Source organism: Lutra lutra, chromosome 3 (assembly GCF_902655055.1).
Source record: "Lutra lutra chromosome 3, mLutLut1.2, whole genome shotgun sequence".
Lineage (NCBI taxonomy): Eukaryota > Metazoa > Chordata > Mammalia > Carnivora > Mustelidae > Lutra > Lutra lutra.
Window position 1 is genome coordinate 34,535,735 of NC_062280.1, and position 21,836 is coordinate 34,557,570.

At 42.1% G+C, this 21,836-nt stretch overlaps 1 protein-coding gene across 2 annotated transcripts in view; it reads right to left on the reverse strand.

The window, feature by feature from the left end:
• The window catches only part of DOCK10 (dedicator of cytokinesis 10), a 290,337-nt gene extending 268,739 nt beyond the window's left edge, over positions 1-21,598 (reverse strand). Inside the window, exon 1 of one of the 2 annotated variants that reach the window (XM_047721140.1) lies at positions 21,394-21,598. In XM_047721140.1, the coding sequence (XP_047577096.1) occupies positions 21,394-21,516 (123 nt within the window). In that variant the 5' untranslated portion in view covers positions 21,517-21,598. The remainder of the gene's footprint in view (positions 1-21,393) is intronic. The other variant, XM_047721142.1, reaches the window with a different exon arrangement.
• Positions 21,599-21,836: the final 238 nt, after the last annotated feature.

Genomic DNA, 21,836 nt, shown 5'->3' on the forward strand with positions numbered 1-21,836 from the left:
TCTACTTTCTGCCAAACAACTTAACCCAGCAAGACAGGATATTTTAAAAGCTTCTTTCTGCCTACATTTTGTTTATTCTGATTGGTCTCCAAAAAATCAAACTTTATGACATTATTTGGATGGACAAAAGTGACTTTGACTGCTGGTATCTATTCTGGGGGGCTTCTCTCCTCTGAGTAATGGTAGCTATTTTAAGACTCTAAAAGACAATTTATCAACTTAATGACAATGATGAGATGATGTAATTTTCTAAAACTGTGTGTCAAACATCTCAAAAGGAGATGAATGAGGCAGCACTTGTTATCATTTAGGACAATCTCCACCCCCAGAAATCCAATTTCTGTCACACACTAGAGTATTTCCTCCTAGTAAGGACAATGAAATTGGTTTAGATTCCCAAGAACCTTGGGTTTCAGACACACATCCTTCTTGCATGTGTATGAAAATAATTCAATAAATGTGATGGAATGCATAGTGTGATATAGAAATATATTACTTATATTCATTGGTTTTATTTTATTTTTTAAGATTTATTTATTTTAGAAAGTGTGTGCACACAAGTGTGGGGTAAGGAAGAGGGAGAGGAAGGGAGAATCTTCAAGCAGACTCCCTGCTGAGTGTGGAACCTAACTCAGGACTGGATCTTAGGACCCTGAGATCATGACCTGAGCCAAAATCAAGAGTCAGACACTTAACAAACTGAGCCACCCAGGAACCCCTATTCGTTGGTTTTAAACACATCTGCAAAGAAGTAACAATCAGCATTTTGTTTCCAGAACTACACTTTGGGGACAGCTGGGCAAAAAAAAAAAAAAAAAAAAAAAAAAAAAAAAAGGCAGTTTGCTAAAGGGGAGGAGAGTTAGAGAGCTTTCCCTCATGTTGAACAACCTTTGTGGTGGGCGCCATAAGTGTCCTGTTCCGCAGCATATCCTCCAGCCTTCAGAAAACCTGACAGCACCACTAGGTAGTAGACTAAATCATCAGTTCCTTATTTCATTTCTACCAAAGCTAAGCAGATACTAATGTTTCCCTGCACCAATCTAGGACCCTACGTCCTCACTCCAGGATGCCGATTTATTATTATTTCCCCATTCAAAACTGTCCTTGATTGTGTATTTTAACCAATCCTTTTGTTTACAAAGTGGCAGAGATGTGGGGGAGAGATCAACTCAGGGAGGAACTTGTCCATGAAGGCAAGACCATGCACCCTCTTCGGTGGAAATTCATCCCGCGTTGGGTCCAGGTGGACACCGCAAATGCCTGCAGCAAGTTCTGGAACAATCCCATATGTCGATCCACTTTAGGATTCTTGAATTTGCAGTTTGATTTCCCTAATTCGGTTGGGAGAGAGCATAGAAGAAAGAGTCTTGAGGATTTGATGTGGTGGCTTTGTTTGTTCGATTTCCCTCCAAGCTCTCCTCCAACACAAACAAACTTGAGTGTGTGTGTTCTTCAGTCTTCTTAAGGCCGCTCCTCAAGATAAACAGTCATGTCAGTATAACAAAGCCCATGCAGCTCCTTCGGGACACTTGAGTCAGTCGGAAGTTCACCTTGAGCAAGCCACCTGGCCATGCCTCACCTGTCTCTCCTGATGGGTCACACTGAGCTGCCTGCTCCGCTTCTGTAGGTGTCTGTTGATAAATCCTTGATGGTTTACACTTGCCCACCAGAATCCCTGCAATTGCATTCCCACACCCAGTTTCGAGTCACAACCCTGAGCGGTAGCAACCCTGTGGCAGTAAAAATGAGTTATTCTTCTATGTCAAACTCATTTGCCCAACCATGTAGCTTCCTACAAGCGTAGACTGTAGCTGTTAACCTAAAATCAAAAAGAATCGTCTAAAAACTTACATGCTGCCATGAGAATTTGTGCCTGGAAAAAGAGAGACTTTGAAATTTCTCTCTGCCTTCCACTCTGGGTGTTTACCACAACTCAAATGGAATGAACTAGACATTTTTATGCTGTATAATTCAGTTTGATTTAAATGAAACACTTACACAAAGAGTGCTTTGGGCCAGAACATTCTGTGGCCCAAATAACCCTTTTGTGCCTGGATTTGGGCAAAGTTCAAATACTTGGCATTTTCCTATGTGGAGACATCTGCTTGCATTGATTGTTGTGAATCTCATTATGAGGATATTCTACAGGATACTCACGTAGTGAGTAAAGAAGGCCAGAAGCTGGATGATGGGACGGCGCTGTTCCTAATTACCAATGTGGTGCTAAGAAAATGCTGGCAAAACTTCAAAATGCAACTTAAATAAATTCAACAAAGTTCCTTCTACAAAAAACCCTTCTAATCATCATCCTACCATTAATTTTTGAAACCCTTGCTGACAGGACCTCAAATCTCCCAAATGTATGCTAAATTGTCAGTGTGAAAGGGAAACAAAAATAGCTCGTAAACATATAAAAAGATGCTCTACTTTCAAAATGGGAAATGCAGCTGAAAACAGCAATACGATGTTGCTATCTTACATCCAGAAAACCAACAGAAATGAAAAAGTCTGAAAATAAGTGTAGTATCAAGGAAGCATGCGTGACTGAGGAACAGGGCACAGTGTTTTGGGAAAGTCTGGTAGCATTGCTGAAGTTGTAGGAAGGCAAGTCCTCCAGAATCCTCTCCACTTGGATTTGTAAGAGCCAATAAGGAAACAAAACACAATGGAAAAAACCTAAAAGTCCAGCCACTGCATTAGCTGTTTCAGGAAAGTATCTCCAGATGCTAAAATTAGTGGCAAATTCTGAGAAGAAGCAGGGGAGTCTCAGAGGATATCCCCACAAGTTACTGGTTAGTTGCAGAGGGAACTGGTTAGTTCCAGAGGATGGAACACGTGTCCCACAGATTCATTTGTTGAACCCCAAATCCATCAATGGGTTGGTATTTGGAGATGGGGCCTTTGGGAAGTAATTAGATAATGAAGGTAGAGCCCTTACAAATGGGGTTAATGTCATTATAAGGGAGGCAGAGCTTGGTTCTCTCTCTGCTTTATGTTCTGTGAGCATATACCAAGATGTCCCTCTGTCAAAGAATAAGAGGTCCTCACCAGACCCTGGACCTGTGTAGACCTTCCTTTTGGACTTTCAGCTTCCATAACTAAAAGATGTGAATGTTTATTTAAGCTACCTGGCCTATGGTATTTTGTTCTAGCAGTGCCTGCTGACTAAGACAGGAACCTAGTAACTTTAAAGAAGATCAACCTGGCAGACACCATCGTAACTAAGTGACCAGTAGTGGGACAAACTGACATCATGTCCTCCCAACAGGTTGCACTGAGGATACACCAACAGGTTGCACTGAGGATATGTGCCCCAAACAGCGTAGCTGGAGTGTCATCAAGAAAACGCATCCGTCTAAAACCAGACCTGAGGGTCATTCTACAAAGCAAGGGGCCTGCATTTTTCAAAAGGTCAAGTTCAAGAAAGACACAGAAAGCCTGAAAAACTGTTCTAGGTCAAAGAAGACCAAAGGGATATGACATCTAAATGCAGTGTAATCCTTGGATCCTGGACCAGGAAAAAAACATAGTAGGTCAATTGGCAAAATCTAAGTTAGGTTTATGAATCAGATATTATTATTGTGTCAATGTCAATGTCTTGATTTCAATCATTATATTATAGGTATGCAAGAGAACTGCTTTCAGAAAATATACCTGAACTACTTTGAGCTAAAAGGGCAGTATGTATGCAATTTTTCTTAAATGTTTCAGAAAAACAATAGTATGTGTGTTTGTGTTAGAGAGAGAGAATAAGAGAGAGAAAATGAGACAGAAAGAATGTGAGAAATGATTAATTTTAATTGTGATAAAATGGTAATATTCAAGGGAGCTGGGAGAAGGGTATATGAGATTCTTTATATTGTTTTACACTAAAAATGTATTTACAAACTCTTTTTGTAAATCTGAATGTTCTTCAAAATAAAGAAAGTAAAAGGTAAAGCAAAGCAGGGAACTGATAAGCACACAGTGTGCAGGGGTTCCCTACAGGGACGGAGGAGCTTGGGATGAAGAGAAGCAGAGTGACCACGTTCTGGTAGGTGATCAGGGAAGGATTCCTTGAAGAAATGATGAGTGGGGAGCTGAGGGAGTGAGCAGCTGAGGAAGAATGGTGAAAAGAGCTTTCTGGGCTGGGGAAGAATAACACAAAAGCCTACGGCTCACAGGTGCATGTTGCATGCCAGGTGCTCAAAAGTGACCTGTGAGCAGGAAGAGGATGCTGGGGTTTGGAGCTATTAAATCAAAGATTTTCCATGTTAGCAATGGTGCAATTTAATGTCTCTGTATTTCTTCCAGCAACTGGATAATTCATAAAAATTTAATGTACAATGTATTGTGTAACTAGGAAAAATGTTTAGAACCGGTAGAAATGTTCAGGAGCTAAAAATTCCAGTGAACAATGATAGGGTGTGCACTTTAAAATATAGAGAAATCTTGGGGCACCTGGGTGGCTCAGTGGGTTAAGCCGCTGCCTTCGGCTCAGGTCATGATCCCAGGTCCTGGGTTCGAGCCCCACATCGGGCTTTCTGCTCAGCAGGGAGCCTGCTTCCTCCTCTCTCTCTGCCTGCCTCTCTGCCTACTTGTGATTTCTCTCTGTCAAATAAATAAATAAAATCTTTAAAAAAAATAAAATATAGAGAAATCAAATTGAAATGCAATGTTACCTTAGAGTCACATCACGTCATTGAAAGGCAATAATTAAAATGGGTCCTTAAAAAAAAAAAATCTCTGAACCTGTTCCATTTTCTCGAAAGCACTGGATCTGAATGCTGGGCTATTATTTCCAAAGCTAAGTAATATTTAGGCATCTATGAAAGGAAGAGAAAGGTAATGCCATATTCTCCTCTTGCATACAATATCTGCCAGTCATTTCCCTTTTGAAAATGACATGGAGTTGGTAAGTACACGTCAAAGAACTATAAAAATGCACATGCATCTCTCATCCATCCAACCAAGAGTCATTTATTATATTATAATAAAATGCTGTAACTGTCTGATGAGCTGAGACAAGAACTAAATAATTACAACAAAAAATAATCAACATGGTCAAGAAGTGCTATGGAAATGTGTAAGAGGAAGGGACTATCTGTCAGTGGCCTCAGGAGAGGGTAAGAGGTGAAGGAAGAAATGAGTTGGATCTGGAAGGCAACAGAAATTGAACAAGACAAGAAAGAGAGGCAGCGTGCTGTGAGCATCTGGTAACATTCATGGCTTACGTGGGAAATGTCCAGAACCTTGAGCAGACTTAGTGTGGAAGAAGTTGAAGATAGAATCTAATAAAAATCGAGGCTGGAAAGGTAGGTTGGAACCAAGTGAGATCTGATCCCTGGGGGCAGTAATCATGCGCGCTATCAGCATTCGGAAGAAATGAATCACATCCAAGCTGCGTGCTCACAAGTTAATAGAGGCAAAGTGTGGAAGGTGGATTACAGCTAGTGTGAGTAGATCAGAGACTAGTTAGAAGTCTGGAATAAAACCCTCAAAGATATTGCCCAAAGACAACTTGGGAAAGAAATCGTGAATGACTAACCTAGATCACTGAAGTCAGGGAGATATTTGAATGATTCAGGAGGTAGCACTGCCGGCACAGGGAGTATGATCAGATGTGAGGTAGTAGGGAGGGGGGCAGGATTCAGTACGGTTTTGGTGTGAGATTAACTGGATCAACTAAGATATGAAACTCAGGACAAAAGAAAAACAGATTTATGAGGCAAGGAAATGTTGAGTTTGAAGTCACTGAGGGGCTGCTGAGCCAGGAAGGGGCAGAGCTCAGGTGCAGAGTACAAGGTGGAGATGGAACTGGGAGTTTCTGTGCACAGGTGAGAGCTGAACCTGTGTGAGTAGATGAATCCTGTAGGGAGGTTCTTCAGGAAACACAGAGAGAAGAAAGTCTAAGGCTAGATCCCTGGTGAACCCCAACAGTAAGTGGTCCCTTCTCCTTTAAGATATCTCAAGAACTGACAATATATTAAGGAACACTTGATCCATTCTCTGCGACCAAAGCATGTACTGAGTTTGAATCTCTCCTTATTAGTGAATCAAAGATGTCATTTTGAATAAAATTGCATGTGTTAAATGACTCATTTAGCTATTAGATTAAATGATAAAAGATAAAGGATAGTTTCAGCCTATCTTTCTGAGTCATAATCATTAAGCCAATGTACCCAAATTGTAGGCAGCTTGTTTGGCTCTGACCTGCAGAGTATGTAGTCTCACCTACCAGGCTTCTCAGCACATGATACCAGACAGAATATGGAGAAGGAAGTTCAGGGTCTGCTAGGCTTGAGATTGCCTACAGATCAAGCTACTCTCATAATGATGAGGCTTGGGCAGAGATGGAGCAGGTTTCAGACAGAGTTCAGATTCCCCTGAATGCCCAGAGCAGACCCCATTACAGTCATATCTGGTGATAGCTCTTGTCTGCTGAGTTACAGTGATGCCCATTCCTAGGAACCAGGGCACAGAAGCTGATGTGTAATGTTTTCCTTAGACGGGTGGCACCTATGACAATGAACATGAATGTAGCTTAAGGAATTTATACATGTGTTATCATTTAATCCTCATGAAAACTATATGTATCCTTACTTTACAAGGAGAAAAACTAAGGTTTTTTAGCTTGATCAAGTTCACAGAAATAGAAAGCATTTTGGAACTCAATTCTGATCTCCTACAATAGACTGTTTCCTCCACTTCATAGTAGAATCAGAAAAGAGTACTTGGGGAGGATTTGCTCCTTTTAATAATACTCCCGGGAGCGTTTTTGGAAGACTCTTCCGAGATGCTCACATTGTAATCCTCAGAATTTGGGAATATGTCAACTCTCATGGAAAAGGGGACTTTGCCACTGATATTAAGGTGAAAGACACCAAGATGGTGAGATTATCTTGGATTATCCAAGTAGCTCAATCTAGTCACATGAGTCCTTAACAGCAGAAGAGAAAGGCAGACATGCAACCCATGAAGAACTTGACCCACCAATGTTGGCCTTGGAGATAGATGGAAGGGGCCGTGAACAAGGAATGTGGTGACCTCTACAGGCTGAAAATGGCCCTTGGTTTACATCCAGCAAGGAAACCAGAGCTTTGGCCCTACAGTTGCAAGTAACTGAATTCAGCCAACAACCCAAGTGAACAAGCATCAGATTTTCCTCCTTGAGCTGCAAAAAGGGGATAAAGCCCTGCCAATACCTTGATTTTAGTCTAGTGAGAACCCTACCAGACCTCTCACCTGCACTATGGTAAAGTAATACATCTGTGTGAAATACCCGTGGTAACCTTGTTATGGCAGCCATGGAAATCCAGTGACCGTGTTTGTATCTCTACAAAATCACAGAGACCCAGACTGAGTCAAGTTCTGATCACTTTTTAGGACACCAGAGATCACATGCCATCATTCAGGTCACTGGAGGCAGCAACAAAAGTCATCGTGCCAGCTCACAGGAATTACACAAGCCCAAGGACACAGCTGCACCCTTCCCGACACTCACATACCAGAGGCACACAGTTTCAATCTGCAGCCAAATGTAAATCACAGAGTCTCGACAAGCAACAGGTAATACTGACCTCGTACACTCAAGAAGTAAACCACACGTGTACTATATAAAGTTCTCTGCAAGCAGTGCTCTATTTGGGTCAAAGGCTTAATCATTTTTACTGGAGAGGCCAGTGGAGATATAAGCAAAATTCTGGACTTTCATCTAAGGGTCATAAATTCTACTGATGGCTGCAGATGGTACAATGACCTGAAGGACAAAAGTCAATAGGTTTGAGATCATCCGTGGCCTTGCTCTGTGACCCTGACCACATCCACTGAAACCTCTCTGTGATTCAGTTTTCTTTTCTGCTTTAGACTAACTTATCCTTCAGTTCTAAATGTTTATAGCTGTAGGATGCCAAGAAATGTAGTACCAATTCTCTTCCCTCACTCAGAACATGGATTTCATGTGAGATTGGTAGACGTGAGTTCCAGAAGAAAGAATCCTCAGGACAAAATTGAGCTTGAATTACTTAATGCCCATTAAACATTTAAATGTTCAGTATTAGATTAAATGTGTGTCAAAGAATACTTCTGTCAACAGAAAAATGCTCCAAATAAACACACCAGAAGTTGTTACTAGTTGTTACTATGAGCTTTTTTCTTCATTATTTTCTAGGTTTTGAGTTACTAATTTAATAAAAGCCATGTGAGTTTAAAAAGTACATATGTAAAAAGAGACTATTAAGTGAAAATTGGAATTTAAAAAAAAAACCATGGAGCATGTTATTAAGGTATCTTAATACAGTGCCAGGAAAGTTCCCTGACCTAAAGGAAAAAACAGAGTTTTTAAGAACTAAAATAGCGGGGCGCCTGGATGGCTCAGTGGGTTAAGTCGCTGCCTTTGGCTTGGGTCATGGTCTCAGGATCCTGGGATCGAGTCCCACATCAGGCTCTCTGCTCAGCGGGGAGCCTGCTTCCCTCTCTCTCTCTCTCTCTCTCTCTGCCTGCCTCTCTGTCTACTTGTGATCTCTCTCGGTCAAATAAATAAATAAATAAATCTTTAAAAAAAAGAACTAAAATAGCATGAACATTCACTGATAAGATCATATAGCATCAGTGGTATAGGAGGGGTTTCTTGAAAATATAAACCACTGTTTATCATGGGACTGCAAATGGACTGCCGTCAAAATTCTGTCGCCCACGCTTCCTGAATTTTAATCCATCCTTTTCTGCACCCAGCGCAGAGCTGCATTCTGCCCCAGACTTGTGACTGCTCACAGGGTCGCTGGCCAAACAGAGAGGCCTGTGTGTGCCAGCGAGGTGCCCACAAGGGAAGGAGCTGGCATTGGAACAATGATAACACCTGCTCAGCTGAATCTTATTTATTCAAGAGTACACATTCATGCCAAACAATACTTAACTTTTTTTTGGGGGGGGGGTCTTTGAATAGCTTTCTTTGGGAATCTTAAATTTGATTCCATTCAGTTTACTTCAATTCAATTTATGCCCATGGAACAGCCACTATATGCTGATACTCAATCGCCTAAGTGTTTCTTCTCTAAAGGACCCAGGACCTTCTTTACTGCAAACCAGGCACTTAGATTTCCTTTTGCATACCCAAACTGTACTTCTGCCATGTCCAAGGGGGGCATGCCTTCTTACACTTCATAAGCATTTAGTTAATATCTACTATGTGCCAGACATTTTGCTGTCCCAGGAACATGGAAACAGTAATCACACTGCCTATTCTTGAAGGCCTCTTGGGTATTGGAAAGTTGCAGACCACACTAGGTCCTCCTGGGCCAGGAGAGGCAACAGGGACCAGGGTCATGTAAGCCGTGGTTAACCGTGTGAGAGATCAGACTAGCTACCAATAAAGTGATGAAATCGCTAGTTTGTGGTTAGTGATGAGACCACTAGTCTCCCATTTCTACGTCCTTTTGTCCCAAGGGATCCAGGCCTTTTCCAAGGTACACCTGCCAAGGAATGGATTTTCCCTTTGGCCTGAATTTAAGTCAATGGTGATCTCGTGTATTTAAGGTTGATGTCCAACTGCTGAATGAAATACCCTAGACCTTGCTTTGGATCAGGCTTCTGGGTCAACAATCTGGGAAAGAAGACTCTGCTGTCTTTCTAATGCCTATGAAATCATACTAGGGCAGAGACAGACAATGCTACCTTTCTCAGGTGTAAGAAGGCAGTGATAGAGGCAGAGACAAAAAACAAAAAGCAAAAAACAGAGACAGAACTAGCAAGAGAGTTCTTGCTTTTTTGATGGCAGAGAGGTGTGAAGCTTGGGGGAGAGTTCAGACTCTCCCTACCACTCACCTGTATTCTGTACCTGTGGGGGCTGGGAGGAGGTTGGCCAGGCCTGTAAGCCAAAGACCAGGGTGCTAGAAGTGGAAAGCTCCCTCTCTTAACGCAGATGGGTCTTTCTATTCTCAGCAGGAAGGCAAAGAGGGAAATGAGACTGCAACCTTGCACTGGAGTCCCCCTCTCCAGGTTGGAAGAAACTGTCTCACACACCTTTGTCACTGCTGACTGTTTTTTTGCCAATTCTCATCCCCCTTGGCCGGTCCTTTGGGTATATGAACGGCCACTTCATCCATTACATCCTCCAATAGCCAGGTTCTACCATTTTCATCACTGAAAACCAAATTTGCTTGTAGCCTATTTGAGCCCGTTCCTCCAGTTGCTAAAATCAGATATCTTAATCAATAATGATGTTATTAAGATGAAAAAAAGTATATTTTAATCCTGTATGAAAAACTTTAAAAGGAGAACTCCCTAGATTTTTAAGACTAAAACATCTTTAAAGGTCTCAGTGTCCAACCTTCTTGTTTTAAAGACATGGAAACTGAAACCCAAAGAAGCATAAAGCCTTGGTCAAGTTTACACAGCCTAGAAGCCATTGCTTCCTAATAACAAAAAGATACTTTTTTTTTTTCAAATTGATTGGATAGCAGCCACATAATGGTTTTGACTTCAAAAATTGAAATTGATAAATGAACCTTTCACGTTAGCACTCAGAAAGGTCCTGAAAGAACCTCTCTGTCCATATCAATATGCCAATAAATTTTATTATTAGCATTTTCACATATAGAGAGACCTTATGGTTATGAATATAGATATGCTTTAAAGCAAATGGGAATACTTTTCATTTGGAAAATAAATTCCCTTTTGAATAAATGTCAGATTTTTATTTTTATTTTCTTAAAGATTTATGTGTTTGAGAGAGAAATTGAGAGCAGGGAGAAGGGCAAGGGAGAGAGACTCTCAAGCTGACTCCATGTGGAGCACAGAGCCCAACGCAGGGCTCAGTCCCACGACCCTGAGATCACGACCTGCGCTGAGATCAAGAGTCGGATGCTTAACCGACTGAGCCACCCTTAAATGTCTGATTTGTAAATAAATAATGTAAAAGAATAAACATAAATAACTTTAAATATTAGAAATCCATATTTGAATTTTCTTCTTCAAAAAAGTCACTGAGCTTTCATATCACTCTTCATTTTTATGAAAGTTACTCAGCTGTAAACAATTTCCATTTTCTCGTTCTAAAGAACAGTGACGAAAGGACTTCTAGAGCTAACTGAATAAATAATGGATGTTCAAAAATAATTTAATTATCACATTTCACTGAGTAGCAAATTTTATTTAAGTTTTTTGTTTGCTTGTTTGCCACATCAAATGTTCACGCCTGTGTTCTTTATATAGAATGTGCGATTTGAAAGTCCAAAGCCATTGGCTATTTTGACAAACTTAATTAGTCACTTAAATTGGTAATTGCTAGAATAATTATATAAAGAAAAGCTCATTGTGCCATCATAAATGGTGTCATCTTTTTAAACAGACCACCCTCCAGATCCTATTGTTAAACTCTGTGCCATTTTGGTCTTTAGCTTAAAGAGTTGCCAAGCTTCCCCAATTCCATGTCAGGAGAGGTGGTATGCTGAAATTGAATTAGAAAAACTGACTATTTTCACATTTAGCAGCACAATTAAAGGAACTTTGCCTAATTTGGGTCCATTAATTCTTCTAGTCTCAGAGGCGTTTCCACTTCAATCTAATTGCAAAATATTAACATTTTCAAAAGCAAGTATTTTTCTGTATGCCACTAACTCAGTCACATTCATTAAATTTTATCATTTCTACATCATTTAATGTAGGTCAACATGTCGCGTCCAGCAAACACAAGCATTTCTTTCCAGCTGACTGATGTTGCAGTAAAAGATAAGAGCAAACAAATCTCACTTTAGTGGAAAAAATTCTTCTCATTTGTAAACATGAGCATCAAAATCAAGACTACAGAAGACAATGTAGCAGATGTAATGCTGCAACCCAATTATTCCATGCTTATCGTGCCAGAAATGGATTTCTATAGAGAAGAATCAAATGATGCTCCTTTCAGAGTTGAAGGAGGCTTTGTTTGCAAAGCTTAACCCACTGCATGCTGGTCATTCCTAGGCAAACGACCGAGCGCGGATACAGTGTCCAAAGCAGGAGTCTCTCCTGGTATCCTGCATTCTGAGATGTCATGGATAAGGAATGGCTGAGCACAGCAGAAGTAGCCACAGGTCTTCTCTTGTTAAGAAGCTCCTTTTCAAAACCTCTTCCTGTGGCAAGTTCTCTGGGGTTTCCTTTTCTGTCCTTGCTCTCTCTCGCTTGGATGCTGACTGCATGTGTAATGAGGCTTGCCTGCCTGCCTGCCTGCCTGCGGCAACTGGTCTGCAGGACAGAGCAGCTGTGGAGAACACCGGCTCTGGAACTGAGCTACCTGCCTGTGACTCCGGGATCAATCCATGACTAGTCATTGGATCTGGGGCAAGCCCGACCTTAACGCATCTCCCACCACGTCTCTAGAATAGGAATAAAAATCCTTTATTGTGCACTTGTCATGAGGATTAAAAGAGATTGTATGAGTCAAGTCCCTGGCACATAGGACACGCTCACTCTCTTTCTGAGTACACTGTGAAGAAGATGACTCAAGGAACATGATTAGCAGACACGGACAAACTGGCCATTTGCAAGTCATAATTCCATTACCATCACTCACTGGTGCACAACCAGCCCGCTCTCCTGATGCTGCTTTTAGTACCTCATTTGCAGTGAAAAGGGAGACTCCCCCCCCACTTTCATATAGTAAATAAAGTATAAAAGTAGTGAAACAGACACCTTTACTTTTCTCAATGGCATATATATTTGAAAGGAGGAAGTTTGGGAAAGAGAAACAAGAAATTAAATAAGTAAAAAGATCTACTTCAGGTGGTGGTTGGAGCCATGAGGAAAATGAATGGAACACATGTTCCGGGAATGGAACACAGAAGGTTGCAGTGGAGGGAAGGCTGAGGAACACCAGCTTCCACTTGGTGACCCAGGAAGATCCCTCTGAGAAGGGGACATCTGAGAACCCAACAGAGGAGAAGGAGAAGCCATGAGAACTCTAGGGCTAAGGAATGGCCAACAGAAGGACTCAATTGTGTAATCTTCTAATTTCACAGATGAGAAAACAGGAGATTGCAAAAGGAGACATGACCCGGTAAAGGGCCAGGGTTGGAATTCTGCTCTCCAGACTCACACGCTCTGAGGTTCCCTGCACCAACTCCCAAACTGGCCAGATTGCTCAAAGTGTTCATGGACAGTGGAAGAGAGGAAAGAGTACCCCAAAACAAGCTGAAGGACAGCCAGTCAAAGGGATCCTGGACCATGTCACAACATGTGGGGAAATCTAGACCTTAACTCCAGAGAATTCCATCCTGAGAACATTCCTATGTGAAGGAGAGACATCACGTTTCTCTGAGACTCAGTGACTAGAAGAGAAAAAAAAGAGAGAAAGAGAGAGAGAGAGAAACCTTTCATGATTTTCTGATTATAGCAATCAGATTTCCTGGTATAACCAATTATTTTCAAATCACTAACGGTTTCAATGATAGCAACATAAGTCTTACAAAGCAACAACAAAAAGTCATTATTGAGTGTCCTTCAAGAGTGTTAGTTTTCCTGCTTTAAAATTCTCTGGTTGATGGGGGGAGGGGGTTTGGGAGAGGGGGGTGGGGTTATGGACATTGGGGAGGGTATGTGCTATGGTGAGTGCTGTGAAATGTGTAAACCTGGCGATTCACAGAACTGTACCCCTGAGGATAAAAATATGTTTATAAAAAATAAAATTAAAAAAATATATATTGTATGTTTAAAAAAAAATAAAAATAAAAATTCTCTGGTAAGCAGAGTAACACCAGCCGCACCCTGGAGCTGGTCTTTAGGGCTGTAACCCAGGTCAGGACTTTTTCAGATTCAGATTGTGCCTATTTTATATACATTATGGAATTTTTTGCTTAGCCTGGAAGTGTAAGATTACACTACAGTTAAGATGCGGCATGAAGGAGAAACTATAACGGAAACTATCAAGGCAATTTCCAAAGTCATCAGCAAGGAACCAATCCATTTTCATACATTTCTAGGTGATCTAAACTTTATTTTTGCCTCAGGCAACTCTTTCAAAGAGTCATGGAAGAAACTGTCTTGTATTGGACCCTCACCCAATTGTCTGACTGACCATATACTGCAAAATTATGGTTATAGTTGTAACTTATTTTTTGTGTTTCTCAAATGGTAGTATGCATATAAATTACCAGAGGATCTTGTTAAAATACATGTTCTCTTCCAGTAGATTTGCCATGGGGACTGGGATTCTGCATTTTTAACAAGCTTTCAGGTGATTCTAAAGCAGCTAGCCCATGGACATTCTAAGTGGTGGGAATCTATATTGCCCTGAATGAAAATCACAGGAAAAAATGTCTTGTCTCTTGAGTCTCAGTATAAGTTAAAGCTGAACACATTCAGAGCAAATTATTTTCTTTTATATTGCAGACCTCTTAATCTCATGGCTGATCGTGTTTTCCTTTTAGACTTGGCCACTAGGAAACAGTCTTAGCAAGACTGTAGGAAGGAGTTAATGGTTATGAGTTGTATTCACTAATACTCCTCCATTAATCTACTCTTGACAATGTTTAACTTTCCTAATATTGCTTTTTTGTTGTTGCTATTATTGCTATTTACCCTTTACTCACTACATGTTTTATTGTTGCCTTATAGGCATCTTTGTAAGACACTTCGAATCACTCCTTTGAATAAAAAAGTGCATGAAAAAAGAATCACAACACAACCTAGATAAATGAAAATACATGCTCAAGGACACATGAGGCACTGGAAAATTTCAGGCACTGGCTGGAGTGGGATGAAGTGATTGAGATGGAGACGCAGGCTGTGCTAGACAGAAGTAGACTTGAGAAGAAATAACCCCACCCTCTTTCACAATATGCTTATGGCTTTGCCAGATTGATAGCATAAGGATGGCTGAGCAAGTTTACATTTGAAGGACTTAACAACTGAACTCTGGTTGCTGTAAGAGGGTTTAAAATATTACTTTTTTTAAAGATTTTATTTATTTATTTGACAGAGGGAGTCACAGTGAGAGAGACAACACAAGCAGGGGGAGTGAGAGAGGGAGAAGAAGGCTTCCTGCGGAGCAGGCAGCCCAGTGCAGGGCTGATCCCTGGACCCTGTGATCATGCCCTAAGCTGAAGGCAGACGCTTAATGACTGAGCCACTCAAGCCCCCCAGGGTTTAACATTATTATGGGTCTTGGAACAGCTTTTGCTTTGGCTTCTAACCCCACAGGAAAGCTGGAGTGGGCAGTGATAGATATTCTGAATTATCAGTGGGAAGGACAGAGTTCCTCTTCCTTAGGTAGAGCTAACAATTAGAGTGCAACATCAGGCAAATTCAACTCCACGTGCTTTCCAATTTAGAGATGCTGCTGAAAGCCACTACAGAACTGGAAGGTAACGCTCTGCTAGTTACTCTTCAGGGTGCAAGAGAGGTTCCTTAACCTAAAGTGAGGTCTACCCTATGAATTTCAGTGGCTTCCTCTGTAATTTGTAACAATAATAACATCCTCAGGATGGCTCTGAGAATTACACACTGAACTGCATGCCAGGCACTTCGTGGGTTCTCCTTCAATGGTTTATCCTAACACATGCATTGCCGCTCTTTTTCTTTGTGAGGCTTCAAGGAAAATTGTTGTAAAGGAGAAGAGAGCCAAGAACCACACCCATTACTTTGTTTTTGGACCCATCTAGAAGTTGTCTGGATCCCCTGTTGCTACCGTTTATCTTCAAAGTCACTTCTGCAATGTGCTTGAAAAGTAAGAAAAAACAGTAGTTGGTACAATCAGTAACATTCAACCTTGATGTTGTAAACTAAGCTTGTGTTGACTTCTTCACCATGCCAGGTACCTTCCTCATGAAGGAACACCATCAACATAAGCTGTGAGACTATGATTTCTGCTAAAGTGTAAACACCCTTGTTATGAAGAACCTTGTCAAAACCAAACCAAACCAAACCAGACTATGCTGTGGGCGCCAAACAAACAGGCCTTTACTCCGCATCCTGCTTGAACCCGAGCTGCAGACAGAGACACAACTGTTCTATTTCCATTCAGTATCACTTTTTGCATGTATCACTCACTTTCATTCCTAGCATACTACTTTTTGGAAATTCTAGTATCTCCCACTCATGTGTTTGAAGCCCCTCCTACTCTTAACCATTTACATATCATAAAGTTCAGAGAGGAGAGGAAATTCTTCCTTCTGCTCCTGTCAACATGTTTACAGACATTACTTCTCAGCCAAAGATCTTGGGTCTGTCAGAGGTTCTGCTTCTTATTCAGAGCTCCTCAGAGTATCAAAAGTAGTATCATTGGAGGACAGAAGATGTTACAAAATGTCAAAGGAAAGTGAGGTTATGGAATTTTTGTGATTACAGAAGTCAATAGTGTCCTTTCTCAACCACTTACCCTTTATGCTTTCTGCTTATGCCCGTACTGGGTAAGTACAATCACTTCTGGGAGGACGTTTCCTCTTTAAAAGACATTGATAAACCGAAATATCATGTGATTCATTAATTCCACTACAGGTATTTACCCAAAGAAAATGAAAACCCAAATTCAAAGAGACAGAGGCACCCCGATGTATACTGAAGCATTATTTACAATATCCAAGATATGGAAGCAATCCAAGCAACCACCCACAGACGAATGGATAAAGAAGATGTGGGTTGTGTGTGTCTGTGTGTGTGTGTGTCTGTGTGTGTGTGTATAGTGGACTATTATTCAGCCATAAAAAGAAGGAAGGAATCTTGCCATAGACCAGCAGGTGTTATGCTAAGTGAAATAAGTCAGAAAAAGACAAATATACCTTATGATTTCTTATACGTGGAATTTATTTATTTTTTTTAAAGGTTTTATTTATTTATTTGACAGAGAGAGATCACAAGTAGACAGAGAGGCAAGCAGAGAGAGAGAGGAGGAAGCAGGCTCCCTGCTGAGGAGAGAGCCCGACGAGGGACTCGATCCCAGGACCCTGAGATCATGACCTGAGCCGAAGGCAGTGGCTTAACCCACTGAGCCACCCAGGCGCCCTTATATGTGGAATTTAAAAAACAAAACAAATGTGCAAACAAAAAGACAAAAGCCTCTTAAATACAAAGAACAAACTGGTGGTTGCCAGAGGAGTGGTTGTGGTTGGGTTGTTGTATGGATGAAAGAGATGAAGGGGAATAAGAGGCACAAACTTCCAGTGATAAAGGAAATAAGTTACAGAAGTGAAAAGTACAGTATGGGGAATATAGTCAATGGTATTGTAATTATGTATGGTGACAAATGTAACTACACTTGTCATGGAAAGCACTGAGTAATGTGTGGAATGGCAGAATTACTGTATTGCACACCTGAAATGAATATAACACTGTGTGTCAATTTTACTTCAATAATAAATAAAAATAAATAAAAGAAGCTAATAAAGTTAGTTACAATGCAACAATGACTTACAGAGGAATTTTTGTGTAACAACAGAGTAAATGTCATAAATGCATTCAACACTACATATAAATAAAGTGGTTCCCATCTGGGAAATATATAAGAGGCCTCAGGCAAAAATTGACCAGATGATTATTTATTCCTCAGAGTCTTCCATTTCTCTGACTCACGCCATCACGTTCCATAAATAAAGATCTATATCTCTCAAAGTGACAGCCCTAATGTGATGTTAACAGAAAAGTCATCTCTACTTTCTTTAAAAGTATTTTTCTTTTGAAATGCTATTGAATATAAATGCAGAAAAGTGTGCAAATCCTAGATTTATAGCACGAATTATAGAAAACTCTCTAAATTAAATAATTCACACAAAAATACAAAAGCACCTCATACATTCTAAAAGAATAGTTTCCTGTAAAGAATTTCTAATTAGTGGCATTACAACTTTGAGGCCAACATCATATGTATATTCAACCAAAGTAATAAAACACTCAATAAAACTTGCCCACTGACATGGAAGAAATGTTTCCAATCATTTTTCAATTGAGATTCTGCTCTAAAAAGGCTTGCTTTGTGAGCATGAATGGGATGTCTGGAAATTACTTAAACTCTACTCGATCTTGAGATGGGCGTTGACATGAATTGTGATTCATTTGTTTTCCATGGAAAAATTTTAGAATAACTAAGGAGCAAATATTTCTCTTCTTAAAATATATGGCTTTTGTTCATAACTGTTATATATTATTATGATTTTTTCCTTTTTAAGAACTTCATTGAAATGCGGTGACATATAAAAATTGTATACATTTAAGGAGTACAACTTGATGTTTTGATACATGTTTACATTGTGAAAAGATCAGCAGGATGAAGTTAAATAACTTAATCATCACCTCTACATGGTTACCACTGTGTGTGTGTGTGTATTGCAAAGATACTACTAAAAACCTATCCTCTTAGCAACTTTCAAGTATTCAACCCAGTATTGTTAACTAAGCTGCACACTGGATCTCCAGAAATCCTTCATCTTGTCTAAGTGAAACTTTGTAGTCTTTGACCATCATCTCTTCATCCTCTCACTTCCCTACCTTTCTGTAACCCCCATTCTACTCTTTCCTTCTATGAGATTTACTATTTTAGATTCCATATATAATTAAGTTCATGCAGTATTTGTCTTCCTGTGTCTGACTTGTTCACTCAGCATAACATCTCTAGGTTCATCCACAGTGTCTCAAATGGTGGGTTTTCTTTCTTTTTTAAGGTTGGGATATAGACCACATTTTCTTTATCCAGTCATCCCTCTACAGACATTAAGGTATGTTTCTGTATCCTGGCTATTGTGAAAATGTGGCAGTGAACATGGGAATGCGGATATCCCCTCCTCTTAAGAGGGATTAAAATAAGTTTGTCTGCACATGAGTCTGCCATAGTGCCTTGGGTTAAAACTGAAATCAAGTTTGCTCTGGCTTATAGCTCTACTTACTTCAGTAACTGCCCTCAAAATTGACCCCCTAGTCAATTGCTCTCACTCAGCATCTCTTTGCCCTGTGTTCTCCATAAATCACACACATTTTGAAGCCTTCCTGTCCTATGTACATGTGTGTAAGAGTGTGTATATACACACATATCCCATTCTCAGAGTCTGCAACTCATAACTACCTTGTTAATCTGACAACCTTGTCTATTCTTATTGGATAGAGCAGAGTTCCAATCCTACGACAATCTCTCTGTAACATTCTGGAGGATTTTGGTCCCCCAAACAGGGTTTTTAGAAAGGGCATCATGTGAATCTAGCAGCAAGTCAGTTTTTCTCCATAGAACCTTCTAGTATCTCTCAAATGTTCTTCAGTGTATGACAGCTTGCTCCAATATACACAATTCTACTTGACTGTATTGAAGTGGGCTACCCATAATCTTCTTCCCCTATCCTATTAATATTCTCCCTTGACAACCAGGATTTGAGGAGTTGAAGCAACAAACATAAAGGATCTTAAGGGATTGGATCACATAAGCTAGGATTAGTCTCCACACATAGTCCAATTAGAAGGTTTTAGGTTCAAAAGGGATGCTCTGCCCCCACAGAATCCTACTGAGTGTGGGTGCCAACTCAGAGAACTCATCACCTTCCTGTTTCCCTTAAAGAGTTCCCTGATAGAATGAAATTCAAAGCACGTGTCTTCTTGCTGCCAAGATCGCTGCCCAAACTGCCTGACTAGATGTGTAAGATCCAGTGAAATGTCTTGGCAAAAGCTAATTCAGGAGTGTTGGCCAAGGTGCTGAAGTGAGGGGAGGGAGGAGGGACACCTTTGCCAGTGAGTTGCCCCCTCCCAGACTCTTTTTAATACATTGAGCTTATTCATTTTGACAAGATACCCTAGGATCTCAAGCCTGACATAAATTCAAAGAAAGTAATGGGCGCCTATCTAGAATCCAAATTCTTTATAGAAATTCTAGCACTACAAAACTCAGGAGAATCCCCTTAAAAACAAAACAAAAAATCAAAAACAACATTTAGAGCTGTTTATTCCAAATGTATGCTACTTATATCTCTGCACTTCTCCAACAGATCAGTCCAGAGATTCAATAAAACAAATCGACTGCACAATGAAGTTCCTGTAAAGTAAATGGCAGAGAATAACAAATCCACAAACCCGACTGATCATTCCAAAGTGAAATTTATTTTCTATGTATATTTGAAGATTTTCTTATGATCTCTTTTACTCAAATTGAACCTTCCCCCCCCATCCCCAATGTCCTTTCTGACAGTTTATCCTTCCTGCCCCGAAATAGTGCATGCTGATATCCCAACCATGGGCAACCCTTGGCACAGGGTTGGTGAAGAGTTGAAATCACCTCTGGGTAACTGCGGAGCGCAGCCAGTGGTAAGTAAAAGAGAAGGCACCCTGGCCACCAACCCTGGCCACACTCCAATCACCCCCGCCCTTTTGGGCATCTGATGCCTCATCCCTCTGCCAGGCAATTAGCTTCCGTTCTGTTCAACTTTCCGACCTCTGGCTTTAGAGAAAAGTCCTGGCTGTGGGAACTGGCTCTGCACAGCTCTTGGCTCCCTCTTCATGGGTGACTGGCAAGAGTAACACTTTCTTTGACACCCTTAAAAGAAGCCGTTTAATTCCTAATGATATTTCTGGCAATAAGGAAAATGAAACCCACAGCGTGGGATTCCGGTCCAGCAGAGACAGGCCAAGAGTGAGGCTGTTGAGCCCACGTCTGACTGTAGCGCTCTTCCCACTCTCTCCCCATTCCCACCAGAGTTGATTTTTTTCCCCTCCTGACACTTACACCCCAGAGTGTGACACCTACTGGAACTTATGAGCATCTGGAGACACAGGGATATGATTTGGGCATCAGACGGAATGGCTGGCTGCTGCCCCCAGGGATTTCCCGCGGAAATCACCCAGAACTTAGAAGGCGTTATAACGAGGAAGTAACCAATAAAGCGATCTTGGCGGGAGAACCCCGCGAACATCTTAGAAAAAAACCAGAAACCCTTGGATACTTAATGACCCACGTCTCTTCCAAACAGTTCCCCGGTCCCTTTCTGGAGGAGCATAGAGTGGTTTGTAGTTTTTTACCGCGTGGATGGAGGGTGGTGCGAAGGACATTTATTTCCGCGATAGCGTTAACGCGGGGCTCCCAGCTTCAGCCGGAGGACCTCAGGTCACATCGTCTCCTCGCTGCGCACCAGTCGCCAGGGGTGACGGAGAGCGCAGAGGACCGCCGGCTCCGCTCCCGCGGATCCCCCACCCTTCGGGTCGCTCGCACCCCACAACCTAGTGCCGATGTGACTCTCGAGGCATTCCTGCCACCTCCCCAGCCCCCAAACCCACACACATCGACTCCCACGCTCTGCGCTTCTGAGTGTCCCCGGTCCCCCCGCGCTCCCCTGGACAGGAAGCGTCGGCGGCGCTGTCTCGCGGAGGGGACGCGGGAAGGGACGGGAGGGACGCGCTGGGCGCTCCGGGAGGCCGGGCTCGGAGCCCGGGGCGCCCCGGGAGGGCGGGAAGGCGCGGAGAACGCGCCACACTCACCCGCTGCTGCTGCCGGCTGCTGACGGCCACCGCGGCGGCGGACGCGGCGCTGTGCCGGAGCTCGGCCGCCTGCCCGGGTCTCAGCAGGCTCCGGGTGAACCTGCGGGTCCGCTCGCCGGCCATTGCCTGCCGCGCCACTCGCGCGGGGGCCCGGAGCGCGCGTCCCGTCGGCCTTCCCCGCGCCAACCTTCTCTACCCACCCGCCGTTCAGGAAGCGGAACTCGGAGCCTCTCCCCCCCTCTTCCTCGCTCTACTCGCAAGAGGCGGGTTTTTCTCTCGCGCACCCCCACTCCCCCACCCCCTTCCCTCCACCGAAGCTTCGCGACGACTTTGCAAACTCTGCGCTCCCCGGGCGCGCGCAGCCAACTCGGTGAGCGGCCCCGGCTTGGCGGCGGCGGCGTCTCGGCAGCGGGGGCTGGAGGGCGCGCGTGGGGCGGCTCCTG